At 57.2% G+C, this 13,797-nt stretch overlaps 1 protein-coding gene across 2 annotated transcripts in view; it reads right to left on the bottom strand.

The window, feature by feature from the left end:
• Positions 1 to 208: 208 nt before the first annotated feature.
• Positions 209 to 13,797, bottom strand: part of WSCD2 (WSC domain containing 2) — a 58,139-nt gene continuing 44,550 nt past the window's right edge. For both annotated transcript variants that reach the window (XM_084868169.1, XM_084868168.1), the window contains 5 exons: positions 11,598 to 11,719; positions 9,963 to 10,137; positions 8,104 to 8,268; positions 6,989 to 7,189; positions 209 to 729 (listed from right to left, as the gene is read on the bottom strand). In XM_084868169.1, the coding sequence (XP_084724295.1) occupies positions 377 to 729; positions 6,989 to 7,189; positions 8,104 to 8,268; positions 9,963 to 10,137; positions 11,598 to 11,719 (1,016 nt within the window). In that variant the 3' untranslated portion in view covers positions 209 to 376. The remainder of the gene's footprint in view (positions 730 to 6,988; positions 7,190 to 8,103; positions 8,269 to 9,962; positions 10,138 to 11,597; positions 11,720 to 13,797) is intronic.

Below are 13,797 nucleotides of genomic sequence, written 5' to 3'. Positions count from 1 at the left end.
CTGCTCGGTGGAGAGAAGGGCCCAGGGAGCCCAGCCCCAGAGGGCCGAGCACCGGGGTCACTTTCCCTAGCACCCAGGTCCTCAGCACCCATGGGAGGCACCCAGGAGCCCACCCTCCCAGGGGGAGAACCCGGAGTGGTGGGGGCGGGGCCGTGGGAGACAGAAGCCTGTGTGGCTGGGACCCTCTCCTCCCCGCCCCCCAATCAGGGGCCTCCTGGGCTGGGAAGGGCTGTGGGGCGGGCAGGTGGCTGTCCCCCGAGGCTCCTGTGTCATGCAGGACGCGCACTGAAGGCCAGCAGCAGCCGAGGGGGCTGTCCCGGGCCAGACGGTGGTGGGGGGGTCCCCAGGGGCCTCCAGGCCCCTCCCGGCCGGCCCATCATCTGGGGTAGTAGTCGTCGGGCACGCCCGTGAGGTTGCGCCCCCTCAGGGCGGCGTCCACCAGCTTGATGTAGGCCTGGATGGTGCGCTGCATGTCTGCCGTGTAGGGGTCGAACTCCAGCTTGCGCAGCCCCGAGCGCTTGAAGTTGCCGTCCTTCTGGCTCTCCACGCACAGCAGCCGGTCCTCGCGCGCGGCCACGCCCAGCAGGCGCACCATGCGGCCCAGCTGCGCGAACAGGTCCCGCTTCAGGTCCTCGAAGTGCACCACCAGCACCTTCTTGCCGAACTTGAGCCAGACCAGCGTGTGCGTGGCCCACCAGGGCGCGTAGTTCCGCACGAACTCGGGCCACTCTGGGGAGGAGAGGAGGGAGGGAGGGAGGGCCGGTCAGAGGGCGGAGGGGCTCCCGGAACCAGGGCCGAGCGGCCGCTGTCGCTCACAGCAGTACGAACACCTCCACTCCTGGTGGATCTCCACACCCACCCCTCCTTGCTGGGCTTGTAAAGGGACAGGATGGCTGAAACCGGTTTGGCTCAGTGGATAGAGCGTCAGCCTGTGGACTGGAAAGGTCCCAGGTTCGATTCCAGTCAAGGGCATGTACCTTGGTTGTGGGCACATCCCCAGTAGGGGATATGGAAGAGGCAGCTGATCGATGATTCTCATCAATGTTTCTAACTCTCTATCCCTCTCTCTTCCTCTCTGTAAAAAAAAAAAAAAAAAGACAGGATGGACTGTCACCAAAATTGGGAAGGTATTTTTGGGATGGTCTGACTTGAAAGGCGAGCCCTGGAGAGGACCCCAGAGAGCCAGCCAGCCAGCCCCGGGGGTGGCTGAAACCAGAGAGAAGCTGGGTAACTACAGGGGGACCAAGAGGAGGCTGGGACAGAGGAATGGAGGCCAGCCCAGGAGGAGGCTGGGACAGAGGGAGGGAGGCCAGCCCAGGAGGAGGCTGGGACAGAGAAGGGAGGCCAGCCCAGGAGGAGGCTGGGACAGAGGAAGGGAGGCCAGCCCAGGAGGAGGCTGGGATAGAGGGAGGGAGGCCAGCTCAGGAGGAGGCTAGGACAGAAACCAGCCCAGGAGGAGGCTGGGACAGAGGGAGGGAGGCCAGCCCAGGAGGAGGTTGGGACAGAGGGAGGGAGGCCAGCCCAGGAGGAGGCTGGGACAGAGGAAGGGAGGCCAGCCCAGGGGGATTCTGGGACAGAGAGAGGGAGGCCAGCCCAGGGGGATTCTGGGACAGAGGGAGGGAGGCCAGCCCCAGCTGGAGAGTCCCGGGGCAGGCTCTCGGAGACCCTGAAGCCAGACCAAGTGCTTTCCCTGAGGACAGTGCCAGCTGCTCCCTCCAGGAGGAAAATGCTTATCGAAGGAGCGTCAGTCAGTTTCCCCGCTCCCGAGTCACCTCCCCCGCCCTGGTGGGGAGCCCAGCTGGTTCTTCATAACGAAATCTGCACCCCTTACTGGGTGACAGATCCCCGTGCTCCCCAGTTCATCCTAATGACTACCCTGGAGAGAAAGGACCCCCCTTCACCATCACCACTGGGTAAACCGAGGCCCGGGGAGGTGCAGCGACTGGCCCAAGGCCACGCAGGCCAGGCCTGCCTGGTTCCAGGCTCCGATCTTGCTCTCTCGTTATTCCGAAGGCACCAGCAGCCTCGCCTCCGTTTCCCCTCTCCCCCCCCCCCCCCCCCCCCCGCTGCCTCCCACCCAGCGGGGGCTCAGTAATAAATAGTTCCCGAGAGGAGCCGTTGTGATAAAGGACCCCTCTTTGTCAGCAGCTGACACCAGGCCCTGCGCCCGGGCCCCCGCTCCCCCGGAGCTCCCGCTGGCACCCCCCGACGGCTGGGGAAGCGTTTATGCTGGCGAGAAGGATATTCTTTATCCCTACAACACATTATTTACCACGGATCTGCCTAATTGGGCCTACGCTGCTATAATGGGTTGACACCAGATGTATCTGGGTGATTAGAGAAAATTTAGCATGTACATAGTCTGTTTCACTATTTTTTTTCTTTTCTTTTCTTTTAGAATTTCCCCGCTCCCAAGTCACCTCCCAGCATCCCCGGTGACGCAGGACAACGGCTGCTCCCGAGGCAGAAGCCTCTGGGGATGGAGGCACCGGGGACAGACAGATCCCGGCTCCGGGCCTGGCCACTCCGATGACGATCGATCGCCAGCGGCTGCTGGAAGAGGGTTGTCCTCAAGGAGAAGGGCGGGGCGTGGTGGGTGGTCCTGGGATGCAGGTGGGACGGGGGTGGCCTCTTTATTGGTTGCACACCTCCCTGGGACGGGACAGGACAGCACCCACTGTGTGAAGGGGCTGTGCGGGGCGGTGCTTGGGCATGATCTCAGGCAGCGCCCACAAGGAGCCTAAAAAGTAGGAATTCCTAGCCCCATCCTCCACACAGGGGAGAGAGAGGAGGCTCAAAGCTCGAAGCCACACAGTGTATCCGAGGCGGGATTCGAACCCACATCCACCCTAAGCCCGGCCTGGCTCCTGCCCTCCTGGCAAACCCTTTGAGCTCCTGATCTTTTCGGCTCGGGCGCTCGTCTCTCCGGATGTGGTCTGTGACGCCTTCAGAGTCAGACCACCTGCATCCAAAACCCAGCTCCTCTCCACGTTAGCTGTGTGACCTTGGTTGGGTGGGGACATTAGTCGATGTCCCTGAGTCTCAGTGTACCCATCTGCGAAATGGTGACTGCGGCCTCCATGCTGGGCAGGTGGAACGGAGCGAGAGTTAACAAGGCCCTGGCACAGGGGCTGGGATACAGGAGAGACATGCTGGCCCCAGCACCTCTGAGGGGCCTCCCAGGTCCCACCATTTAAGTCAGAGCTTCCCCCCAAGACCTCATGTGCTAGCCAGGCAGTCTCAGCAGCAGCTGTATCCACCCCCAAGGCACAGATCCCTCACTTGAAACTACTTCGTTGGGAAAGGAAAATAATAATAATAATAATAATAATAATAATAATAGCCTTGCCGAAACCAGTTTGGCTCAGTGGATAGAGCGTCGGCCTGCGGACTCAAGGGTCCGGGGTTCGATTTCGGTCAAGGGCACATACCTTGGTTGCGGGCACATCCCCAGTAGGGGGTGTGCAAGAGGCAGCTGATCGATTATCCTCTCTCATCGATGTTTCCAACTCTCTATCCCTCTCTCTTTCTCTCTGTGAAAAAATCAATAAAATATATATTTAAAAAAATAATAATAAAAGCCTTGATTAACTCAGGTTTCCAGGAATGGATTGCTGCCTTCACACTGGGTAAAACGAAGGCTCCCTGAGCCACGGGCCACTGGCCACGGGGGCCTGGCCCCCCTCTCCGCCTTCCTGTCGAGGGGAGGAACCGGGGCTGATGACTAGCTTCCCTGGACCCAGCTCCCCACGGAATCATTGAGCACCGTCCCCGTTCCATTAGGCAGACTCAGGACAATTCACCTTGCGTAATCACAGCACATAAAACTTTGCTTTGGACCCACGCCAGGGACATCGTAAAATTAATGTGAGGGAACCGACGGGGGTGGGGGTGGGGGTGGGGAGCCTTACAAGAGCTTCAACCTGGCTACAACCCGGAGGGGACACAGGCCGGGCGGGGTGGACACGCTCAACAGCGGGGTGACCTCTGCTCTGAGGAGGGTGACCCTCACACGCGAGGCTGAGGGCGGCATCCTAAAGCAGAGACTCTCAAACTTTCAAGCCCCCGCGAAGCTTCTCATGAAAATGCAGATTTGGATCCAGTCGGACTGGGGGGCGGGGGAGAGGAGGTTGAGATTTGCTTTTCTAAAAACCCTCCCCTGTGAAGTCGATGCCACTGGCCCAGAAAGACCTGGAGGGGTCGCTAAAGCACAGTGGGTGGCCAGGACTCCCCAGAGTTCTGACTCAGCGGGTCAGGGGCAGAACCTGCGGTTCTAACGCGCTCCCACGTGATACTGACATTGCTGCTGCCAGGCCTAAGGTGAGGGCCTCAAAAACACAAATGAGAGAGAGGGTGGGTGGGGGCTGTGGGGCTTGGTCCATTGCGGAAGGCTCTGGGCCAGAGCTCTGGAGGACCTGGGTCAGGTTTGGGGGGTGCTCCCATAATTCCAGACTTACATGGGGACCCCAGAACCCCAACACGAGATGTGCCAAAACCCCCCACTCTCTCACCCCTGAAGCTTCCAGGCTCAGCCGGTCCTGACCATCCCTTCTCTTGCTTTTTTTAAAAAAAATATATTTTATTGATTTTTAACAGAGAAAGGGAGAGAGATAGAGAGCTAGAAATGTCGATGAGAGAGAAATACCAACCAGCTGCCTCCTGCACACCCCCTACCAGGGATGTGCCCGCAACCAATGTACATGCCCTTGACCGGAATCGAACCTGGGACCTTTCAGTCCGCAGACCAACGCTCTACCACTGAGCCAAACCGGTTTCGGCCCTTCTCTTGCTTTTTAAAACTCCCAGCTGACGGCCCCTTTAACAGGGTCTGTGCCAGGAGAGGAGAAGCTGGGTCAGCAACGCCCCGGGCGAGAAAGAGCCTGGTAGCTGCTGCCTGGGTCAGACCCAGCTCAGTCTACACCGGGGCCCTCAGCCACGTGACTTCCTCCCTTCCTGGGACGGTGTCTCACCTGTGAAATGAAGGCTATGATGCTTATGGCTGCCTTTCTTACCTCCTCAGCGATCAGATGGCTTAAATGAGATAACGAAGGCTTAGTGCCTGCTCCCCCATGAGCTTCTCAAGCCAGTCCCCCCTCGTCACAGGACCTTGGAAGGCCCCCGCCTCTCTGTGGGCCTCAGTTTCCCCATTAATAAACAGAGGACGAGTCAGAGTTCTCAGTCCCGCCTGAACACTGGGAGCGGCTGGGAGCTTTACAAATGCGGATGCCCGGGTGGCAATGCAGTCCCGGTCCCGGGTGCAGCCTGGGCACGGATTTTCCCACAGTTCCTCTGGGGATTCTGAGGCGCGGCCGGGCTGAGGACCACCGGGTTCAGGGATCTCTCAGGTCCCCTCCAGCTCGGCCAGCGGAAGGTCCCTTCCCGGGACAGGCTCCCGCCATTCGCATCTGCCAGACTTTCCCGCCTGGCCCTGACCGGTGCTCCCTGTCCATCGTTCTACAAATAAACAATTCTGCGGCCTCTTTGCTCCTGGCAACCACAGGACAAATGTCCGCACCACCTGTCCAGGTTTCCGTCCCCTCGCTGAGAGGGGAAGCAAGGCGGAGAGAGGGACAGATGGGGGAACAGGAACCCAGGTGGGCCAGGCCGGAGGACTTTCATCAATGACAACAACAAAGAGCGTGTGACTGGTGGATCGCCAAGTCCACTGCAGCCTGCCAGGCTCCAGTCCTCTCAGGAGGGACAGAGCTTTAGGGGCGGGCTGGGGGGAGCAGGAAGCACCCCCCTGACTTCGGGCTGGAACAGCCTTGTTCCTGGATGAATTTGGGGGGGGGGGGAGGCCGGCATTTCCAGGGGCTCTAAACTGGGTGACTCCTATCCACGGACATTGCAGTGAATCCACACGGTGGGTGAGCACAGTGGTTAAGGGCAAGGGCCCTGGAGGAAGAGGCCTTGGGATCCAAACCCCAGCTCCCGGGACTTCCTGCAAAGGCGCCTCGGCCTCCCTGGGCCTAGCTTGTCCCTTTGTGAAAGGGTTCATTGTGCGAGAATCGACGTGATTCTCTTCACCGCCATGGCGCTGTGGGTGGTAACAGACAGGGGCGTTTGAGACCCAGGAGGGTGATGGCAGGCGTTTGGTCAGACGTCAGCATTCTCACCATGACCCTGGGCTGCCATTTTTAAATTGGGTGTTTTTTTTTGTTTTTTTTTTTGTTTGTTTTTTGTTTAATGTCTTATTATTGAGTTTTAAGACTTCTGTGTAAATTTTTACATCTGTTTTTTGCCAATATTTTCTCCCAGCCTATGGCTTGTATGTCCATTCTCTTGACAGTGTCTTTCACCAAATAGAAGTTTACAATTTTTAACGAAGTACTAGACAGCCATCCACCGAGCCATCCATCCACGCAGCAGCCACCCGCTCAAGGGCAGAGTGGACTCTCAGACCCAGGTCATCTTAATGGAGTCCGGCGGTGAGGGGCCAGCACTGCTGCTTTCCAGCTGGGCGACCTGGGGGCCAGGCCCTTACCCTCTCCGAGCCTCCCAACCCTGAGCTGTTGGGCTTGTTCCTCCAAGTGACCCCTTAGGACCGCCTAGGCCATGTGACCTCAGGGCCACTTAGCCTCGGACCTTGGTCTGGATTTGGGTCTCCTGACCCTTGAACCTCCACCTCCTCCTCCACTCAATCAAATCACATCAACCTGAGGGTCTCCATCTCCATCATGCATCACGGATCACATGTTACAGATGGGATGATCTAAACTCAGGGAGGCGGGGAAGCTTATCCAGGAAGCGACGGGGCTGGGGATTAGAACCCAGGGGCGTCTGGCTCCACAACCAATGTCCCTAACCACTGGACCACCCCAGCCTAACTCCTGGACGGTGATGCTCAGCAGATGCGTGGGATGTGGGAAGAGCACTAGAGGCGGAGGGACTGGAGTCTCCCACTCCAGGAGACGGCCCTGGCCCCGTGCCCTGCCCGCTGCACCCCAGGGCCCCCTCTCCCCCGCACCCCTCCGCTCCCCAGCCGTACCTTTGCCCTTCCAGTGCGCGTGCGCGGCGAAGCCGATGTGGCCGCCGTACTTGCGGTTGAACTCGGCCATGAGGGCCTTGTAGGGGTTGCGGATGAGCAGGATGGCGGCGTCGAAGGCCTCGATCTCCTTCTGGCCGCTCTCGTGCGTCTTGATGCAGATGGTCCTCCCGCTGCGCCAGTGGTCCCGCTCGCCTTTGAACCCTTCCCGCGGGGAGCGGGGGTGGGGGGAGGACACGAGGCAGGTGAGCAGGGAAGGCGAGAAGAAGCCCACCCCGCCCCCTGCTGGGCCTTTGCGGGAGTCTCACACAGTCACGTATGAAGGCCTCCATTTCAAGCTCTTATGTCTTTATTGAGCATCTACTATGTGCCAAGCACTGGGATGGGAATGAGGAATAAGATGATTTGCAAGGTCTCTGGCTGACTTAGGTATCCTTCTCCTTTATGTCCCTCTACCTTTGTTCACGGCCCTCATTATTATTCATGCATTCGTGTCACTATTAATATTATCGTTGGCATTCACTGGATGTCTGCCATGGACCCAGTGCTGTGTGTGACAAGTGATTTATATATTCCGGGGTGTGTGTGTGTGTGTGTGTGTGTGTGCAGAAGGTCTTTACCTGGCAAGTAGGCCATTCCCCCTTCTATACCATCAACAAGCATCAAGACTAGATTAAGGCACTTTTGTTCCTGAAGGAGAACAGAAGCTCAGAATCCTTCTCAACACGCCGTTCTAAAGCAAAGGGATTTGCTGGAATGGACACGTGAGATGGAACCACTCTGGATCCAAGAACCAAAGGACCCTCAAGGACGCTTCTACAAGTTGTGACATTCTGGGATTCCCTGTAGGTCACCAATGTCCCCAAAGGGAACACAGCTATTGGATCTCCGTGCATAGCTCAGAGAGGCCGGTCAGTCAATGTCTGTGTGGAGGTACCTGCACGCACGCGGTGTTTAAGGAACGCCCGCAGTGATCGAAGCGAAGGGAAGGGGCCCGAGCACATAGTAGGTCCCCACACACATGCTCGGCTGAGCTGAGCAGCACACAGTAGGCGCTCAGGAAGCGTAGTCCCACGGCCTCCCAGTGGGCCCCTTTTGAGCCCAGGCAGCCTCCTCACCCTTGTTGTAGAGAGAACCGTCGAAGTAGTAGCTGCCGGTGTAGAAGCCGGTGGCCAGCTCGATGAGGTGGCGGGCCCACGTGTTGCCGGCCCCTGGGAAGCTGGCCAGAGCGATGAGCTGCTTGGACTTGGCCGGAAGGAACCTTCTGTCCATGCAGCGGTTGTCTGCGAAGAGCAGGGCATGACCAGGGGGCAGGGGCAGGCGTAGCCTGGGTGTGAGTCCCACCCCTGCCACTTCCTAGCCATTCGACCCAGTGTGCATGATGGAACCTCTTCTGGGCCTCAGTTTCCCCTTCTGTAAAGTGGGGGGAATGGCTCCTCCCTCGCAGGGTTGATGTGAGCGTTAAAGGACAATGCATGAAAAGGGATTCACACATAGTAGGGATTCAGTAAGTCAGGAGAGCGAGTCTTCTCTACTGCCTCAGTTTCCCCCTGCCACCATACGTCACCTTCTCCTACCCGAACCCTCTCCTCCAGATTAAACCCCTCGGGCGGCGTCCATCTACGTGAGATCCAGTCCAAGTTTCCTTGGTTCCTAAGCCCTGTGGGGTCTGGGCCCTGCATCCTCCAAGGCTCATCCACTCACCTGCTTCCCCTCCCACCTCCCACCTGCCACCTGCCAGTCACCTGGTGTCCCTTCATGTCCTCGCCTGCGCTCTGCGCCTCCCTGACTCAGCACCCAACTCAGCACCCTCAGGCACGCTGTTCCCTCCGCCTTCACTGTCTCCGCCACGCCCGTGCCAGCCAGACCGATTCTTATCTTCCCACTCTCTGCTGACCCGGCCCCTCCTTCCTTCCTGACTCCCGGGCTAGTGTTAGGAGTACCGTGTCCATCTCCTTCGTGTCGCTTATCACAACTGTCGTTCAAAAAGTATTTGTTTAGCAAGAAACCCTGCCTGTGCTGTGACTCCATGACCCTGCGGTGCTTCCCATACTATCTGGCATATAGCAGCGATAATAAATGTTTCTTGGATGGATGGGTGGGTGGGTGGATGGATGGATAGATGAATGGCCAGATGGATGGGTAAGTAGACGGATGGGTGAATGGGTGGTTAGATGGATGATGGATAGGTGTGTGGGCAGATGAATGGGCAGATGGCAGATGGATGGGTGGATAGATGGATGCAATGGCGATTGGGTGGGTGGGTGGCTGGGTGGGTGACAAGAACATCGGGATTGTAGGGCTATGGTAAGGATTAAATGAAACAATGCATGGAATGCATTGAAGTGCTAAAGCGCTCAAAAGGTGTAGTAATTAATTTTCTCCAGCCCTCAACTTTCACACCTGTACAATGGGTTGGGACAGGTGAGCACCATTCTGATACTCTCCATTCTCTGCCTTTACAGAGACCCCGCGATGCCATGGAAAGTGTGTGCCACAGCCTTGGGGTGCAGCCCCGCCCGGAGCTAAGAAGGAACAGGGGTGATTTCGCCTGCTCCCTACAGATGTGCGGGGAGCTGAGGGAAGGCCCTGAGAGGGGAAGTGAGTTGCCCAGGATCACGCAATGGGTCTGTGTCAGAGACCCAGGTCTCCCCCTCCCAGCCCGATGCCTTCCCACTCAACGCCACAGTCTCCATTTCAAGAAAAAAGCTACCAAGGGGGTTTGCAGTATGAAGGATAGAGTTGAGGGTCCTTAGAATCCACCCCCTTGCCTCATCCTCCCTCTGTGGCCCATCCAGAATCTCTAAGCCTGGCCAAGGTCACCAGCCCTGCCCCTGCCCTCTGCCTCTACCCTCCGCCCTCCGCCCCCGCCCGCTGGCCTGCACAGTGTGGGCTGTGTGGAGCGGACCATCCGGGCACCTCTGGGAGGGAGGCCCTGGGAGAGCACCCTGGGTCGCGGGGGGGAGGCCTGGCTCACCCTGCACCTGGGTCTGGTACACGATGAAGTAGCTGGGGGTCCCACAGCTCTCAAACTCCTCCGCGCTGCACTTCTGGGCACACAGCTGCTCGTCTTCCCGCTCGTGCAGGGGGAAGCGCGTGGTGGGGAAACCGCAGTGGCATTCGGTGCCCGCGAGGGCCGCCAGCGGGTACTCCTGGGGCAGGTGAGGGAGAGGGCGAGGGAGAACTCTGCTAAACCCCTGGACAAGGAGCAGCCCAAGCCGTCCTGTCCCCATCCCCCTCCCCAACTGGGGATCCCGAGACGTGGTGAGTGAACCTCGCTTTTACAACGTGGCCCCATCTGTGTACCTCCTGCACTATGGTTTTCTTCCAGCTTTACTGAAGAATTAAACAAAAATAGTATGTCTTGCCAAAACCTGTTTGGCTCAGTGGATAGAGCGTCGGCCTGCGGACTGAAAGGTCCCGGGTTCGATTCCGGTCAAAGGCATGCACCTTGGTTGCGGGCACATCCCCAGTAGGGGGTGTGCAAGAGGCAGCTGATTGATGATTCTCTCTCATCGATGTTTCTAACTCTCTGTCCCTCTCTCTTCCTCTCTGTAAAAAATCCATAAAATATATTTAAAAAAATAGTACGTCTTTAAGGGGATGTCTCGATACTTGTATACGTGGTGAGTTGATCATCACAATCACGCTAATTAACATACCCGCCACTTTAATGGTGACCATTTTCTTCATTGCTTCCCTGTTATTTATTTATCTATTTGTCTCCTTTCAGGCCACTCACTTTTTGGGACTTAAATCTCCCAGGAAACTTTGAACCCCTCCCAGGGCTTCCATGGTTTCCATGCTACACACGCAAATGCCATGGACACACAACAGTGTGATTAAGTTCTCACTAAGGCCTCCTGCCTGCCAACACTGGGCCCTGTGCCGGCTCCATTTTTCCTGCAAAAAGGGAGATTAGTTGAGGGCAGAGAGTGCGCAAGACACTCCAGCACTGAGCTGAGCTTTCTCCCGGAGGAACTGGAAAGAAAACTGAGAAATAAAGGCCTTCCTCAAGGCGTGCCACCCGCCACAGTTCATGCCCCCTAGTCTGATGGTGAGACACAGCCCACGCCTCAGGGAAAGCCGCCTGGATCATGCCTGCACACCACAGAGGCTCCTGGGGCCTGCGAGGACCAGGCTGGGCTGGAGAGCAGCTCCTGATCGCTTTGTTTGTTCGATGGGAAGCGAAGTGGGAGCGACCTGGGATCCGGAGGGCAGGGGGCTGACTGTCCTTTGTCCAACCTGCTTCTACTCAAGCCCCACAGCCCAATTTCTCCTGGACCCAACGTCGCTCCTACAAGGCTGGGTCCAGTGAGTTCTACCAGAGTAGGCTGGTCTCCCTTTTAGCAGGGATGGGAACTCCCTCCGTCCCAAAGTGGGACGATCCCTACATCTACCTGGCAGTCTTGCTTTTAGGCCCAGCTCACGCCTGAGTGTTCCTCATTATCGCGAGAGGAACTGACCCTGTGTAAGCCCCGCCTCGGGGGGACAGATGGCAAGGGCACACCCTCTCCCACGTCACGGATCACAGGATCCCTCCCTCGCCAGCCCAGCATCCTGTTCCACCAGCCGCTCCACACTGCCCCTCCCCGGGTCCCCCCCGTCTCACCTTCTCTGTGCAGAGGTCCACGCACTTGTCCACGGACATGTTTGGCATGGCGGCCGTCACGGGCAGGGCCAGGGAGAGGTTGCCGGGCCGGCGGAAGCAGCCTCGGAAGACCGCGCTGCCATCTGCAGAGCCAGAGGGGAAAGGGGCGTCAGATCCAGGCTGGGAGAGCCACCGTCTGACAGAAGCACCTTTAATTATTTTCATTTTTAAAATATATATATATATATTTTATTGATTTTTTACAGAGAGGAAGGGAGAGGGATAGAGAATTAGAAACATCGATGAGAGAGAAAGATGGATCAGCTGCCTCCTGCACACACTCCCTACGGGTGATGTGCCTGCAACCAAGGTACATGCCCTTGACCGGAATCAAACCTGGGATCCTTGAGTCCACCCAGTGAGGAGCACCTGCAGGCTGCAAGGGACTGAGCTGTGGGAGAGACACCCTTTAAAATAACCCCGTCTGGGAAGATCCCAATTAGCTGACTGGGAGGACACTTCCTTCCAAGGAGTGGCTGAGCCTCACCTAATCAGTTGAAGGCCTTGGGGGCAAAACAGGTTTCTCAGAGAAGGAATTCTGCCTGGACTGCCAGCCTGCTGCTCTGCCCTGCAGCATTCGGACTGGCCAGCTTCCTTAAATAAACACAAACACCTCTACCCTCTGTTTGTCTGTGTGTCTTTCCACCTACCTAACCTCCTCCTGGTTCTGTTTCCATGGAGAGCTCTTGACAGATAAGAAGCAGGATTCTAGGCAATTTTTATTCCTGTCTCTTTGTAAAATGTTTCTGGTTTTTTTTTTCTACACTGAATATGTATATTTTAATATAATAAAGACAAACTAAAAAAAAAAAATGGCCCCAATCAAATTTATTGGAAGGTTCACGAGGCCCATTTAAAACCGGGCTCGGTTGTTTCCAGAAACCTGAGCTGCAGATACCTTTCCAGAAGCACAGCTTTTGCATAAAACAAGGGGAGCTGCTGGTGCAGGGAGCGTGTCATTCGTGCCAAGGATGCTACGCACACTGTATCTGAGTGAATCCTCAATGCAGCCCGTGAGGCAGGGACACTACGATCCTGCTTTGCAGGCAGAGACCCTGACACGTGACAAGACTCGATCACTTTCCGAAGTCCCGCCGCGAGGGAGGAGCAGAGCTGGGCTTTGACCCCGATCTTGTCTGACATCACACCCCCGTTTCCCACATCTCTGCTGTTCTGCGGGAGGCCCGCCGCTCCTGACGTGGTGGAGCCCCGGGGATCCCGTGGCGACCCCGTGCGTTCCCCAGAAACCCTCTCACGCCCCACCGCAGGGGGCCCCGAATATCACAAGGGCCCACGCCCCACATCCCCACGGAGTCAGCTCCCCGCTGCAAGGTTAGCTGAGACGGAGTGTGACCTCCGAGTCTTGGGGGAGGGGGGGCGCGCAGTTATGAGCGAGGGGCGGGCAGAGTAACTGTGCAGCAGCCCTCTTTGCTGGGGGCAGACGAAGTCACAGCCCGGAACCAGCTGCAAGTGCCTCTGCAGTCCCGTTATCTTTTTGCTCTGGGGCTTCACAAAAAAAAAAAAAAAAAAAAAAAAAAAAAAAAAATGAAGTGAATGTCGTCGTTGGCTTAAAGGCGGGCATGAAAGAGTTCTCCTTGGTTTGAAAGAGGCTAACACCTCCCTGCAAACCCTCTCCCCCGCCCCCCTGTAATTAGGCCAAGCTCCACTGCATTAAAGACGCAGGCAGGGGAGGAAGGCACGAGCTGGGAGCCGTTAACAGCTCCCTATAATCACAGAGAGATGGAATCACACAAAGAGCCTGGCTGTCTGAGAAGAATTCAAACCAGCCATCTCCGGGCACCCCTGCAGGCTCCCGTGGGCGTGTGCACATTCAAATAACCTGATCCGGGTGGTGCTCGGAGGAGACGGAGGAGTTTCCACTTTAAGGAGATTGGGGGAGGGGAGGGGATGGTGTTTACAAACACTCCATCGCAGGCACTGTGCTAGATGCTTTCTCCATTGTGTCTCACTGAGGGGGGTCACAGCAATCTTGAAAGGTTGGGATTGACTGCCCCCATTTTACAGATGAGGCAGTTGAGGCTCAAAGAGAATGCATGGCCTGGCCAAGGTCCACAGAGCAAACAAGCGAGAGAGCTAGCATAGGAACAATGTCCGCCTGACTTCAAAACCCGCTCCCACAGCCTTCTGGGTTTGGGTGGAG

This window comes from Pipistrellus hanaki (assembly GCF_964339955.1).
Source record: "Pipistrellus hanaki genome assembly, chromosome: 19".
Lineage (NCBI taxonomy): Eukaryota > Metazoa > Chordata > Mammalia > Chiroptera > Vespertilionidae > Pipistrellus > Pipistrellus hanaki.
The sequence above is the reverse complement of the archived record's forward strand: the minus strand, read 5'-3'. Positions and strand labels throughout refer to the sequence as shown.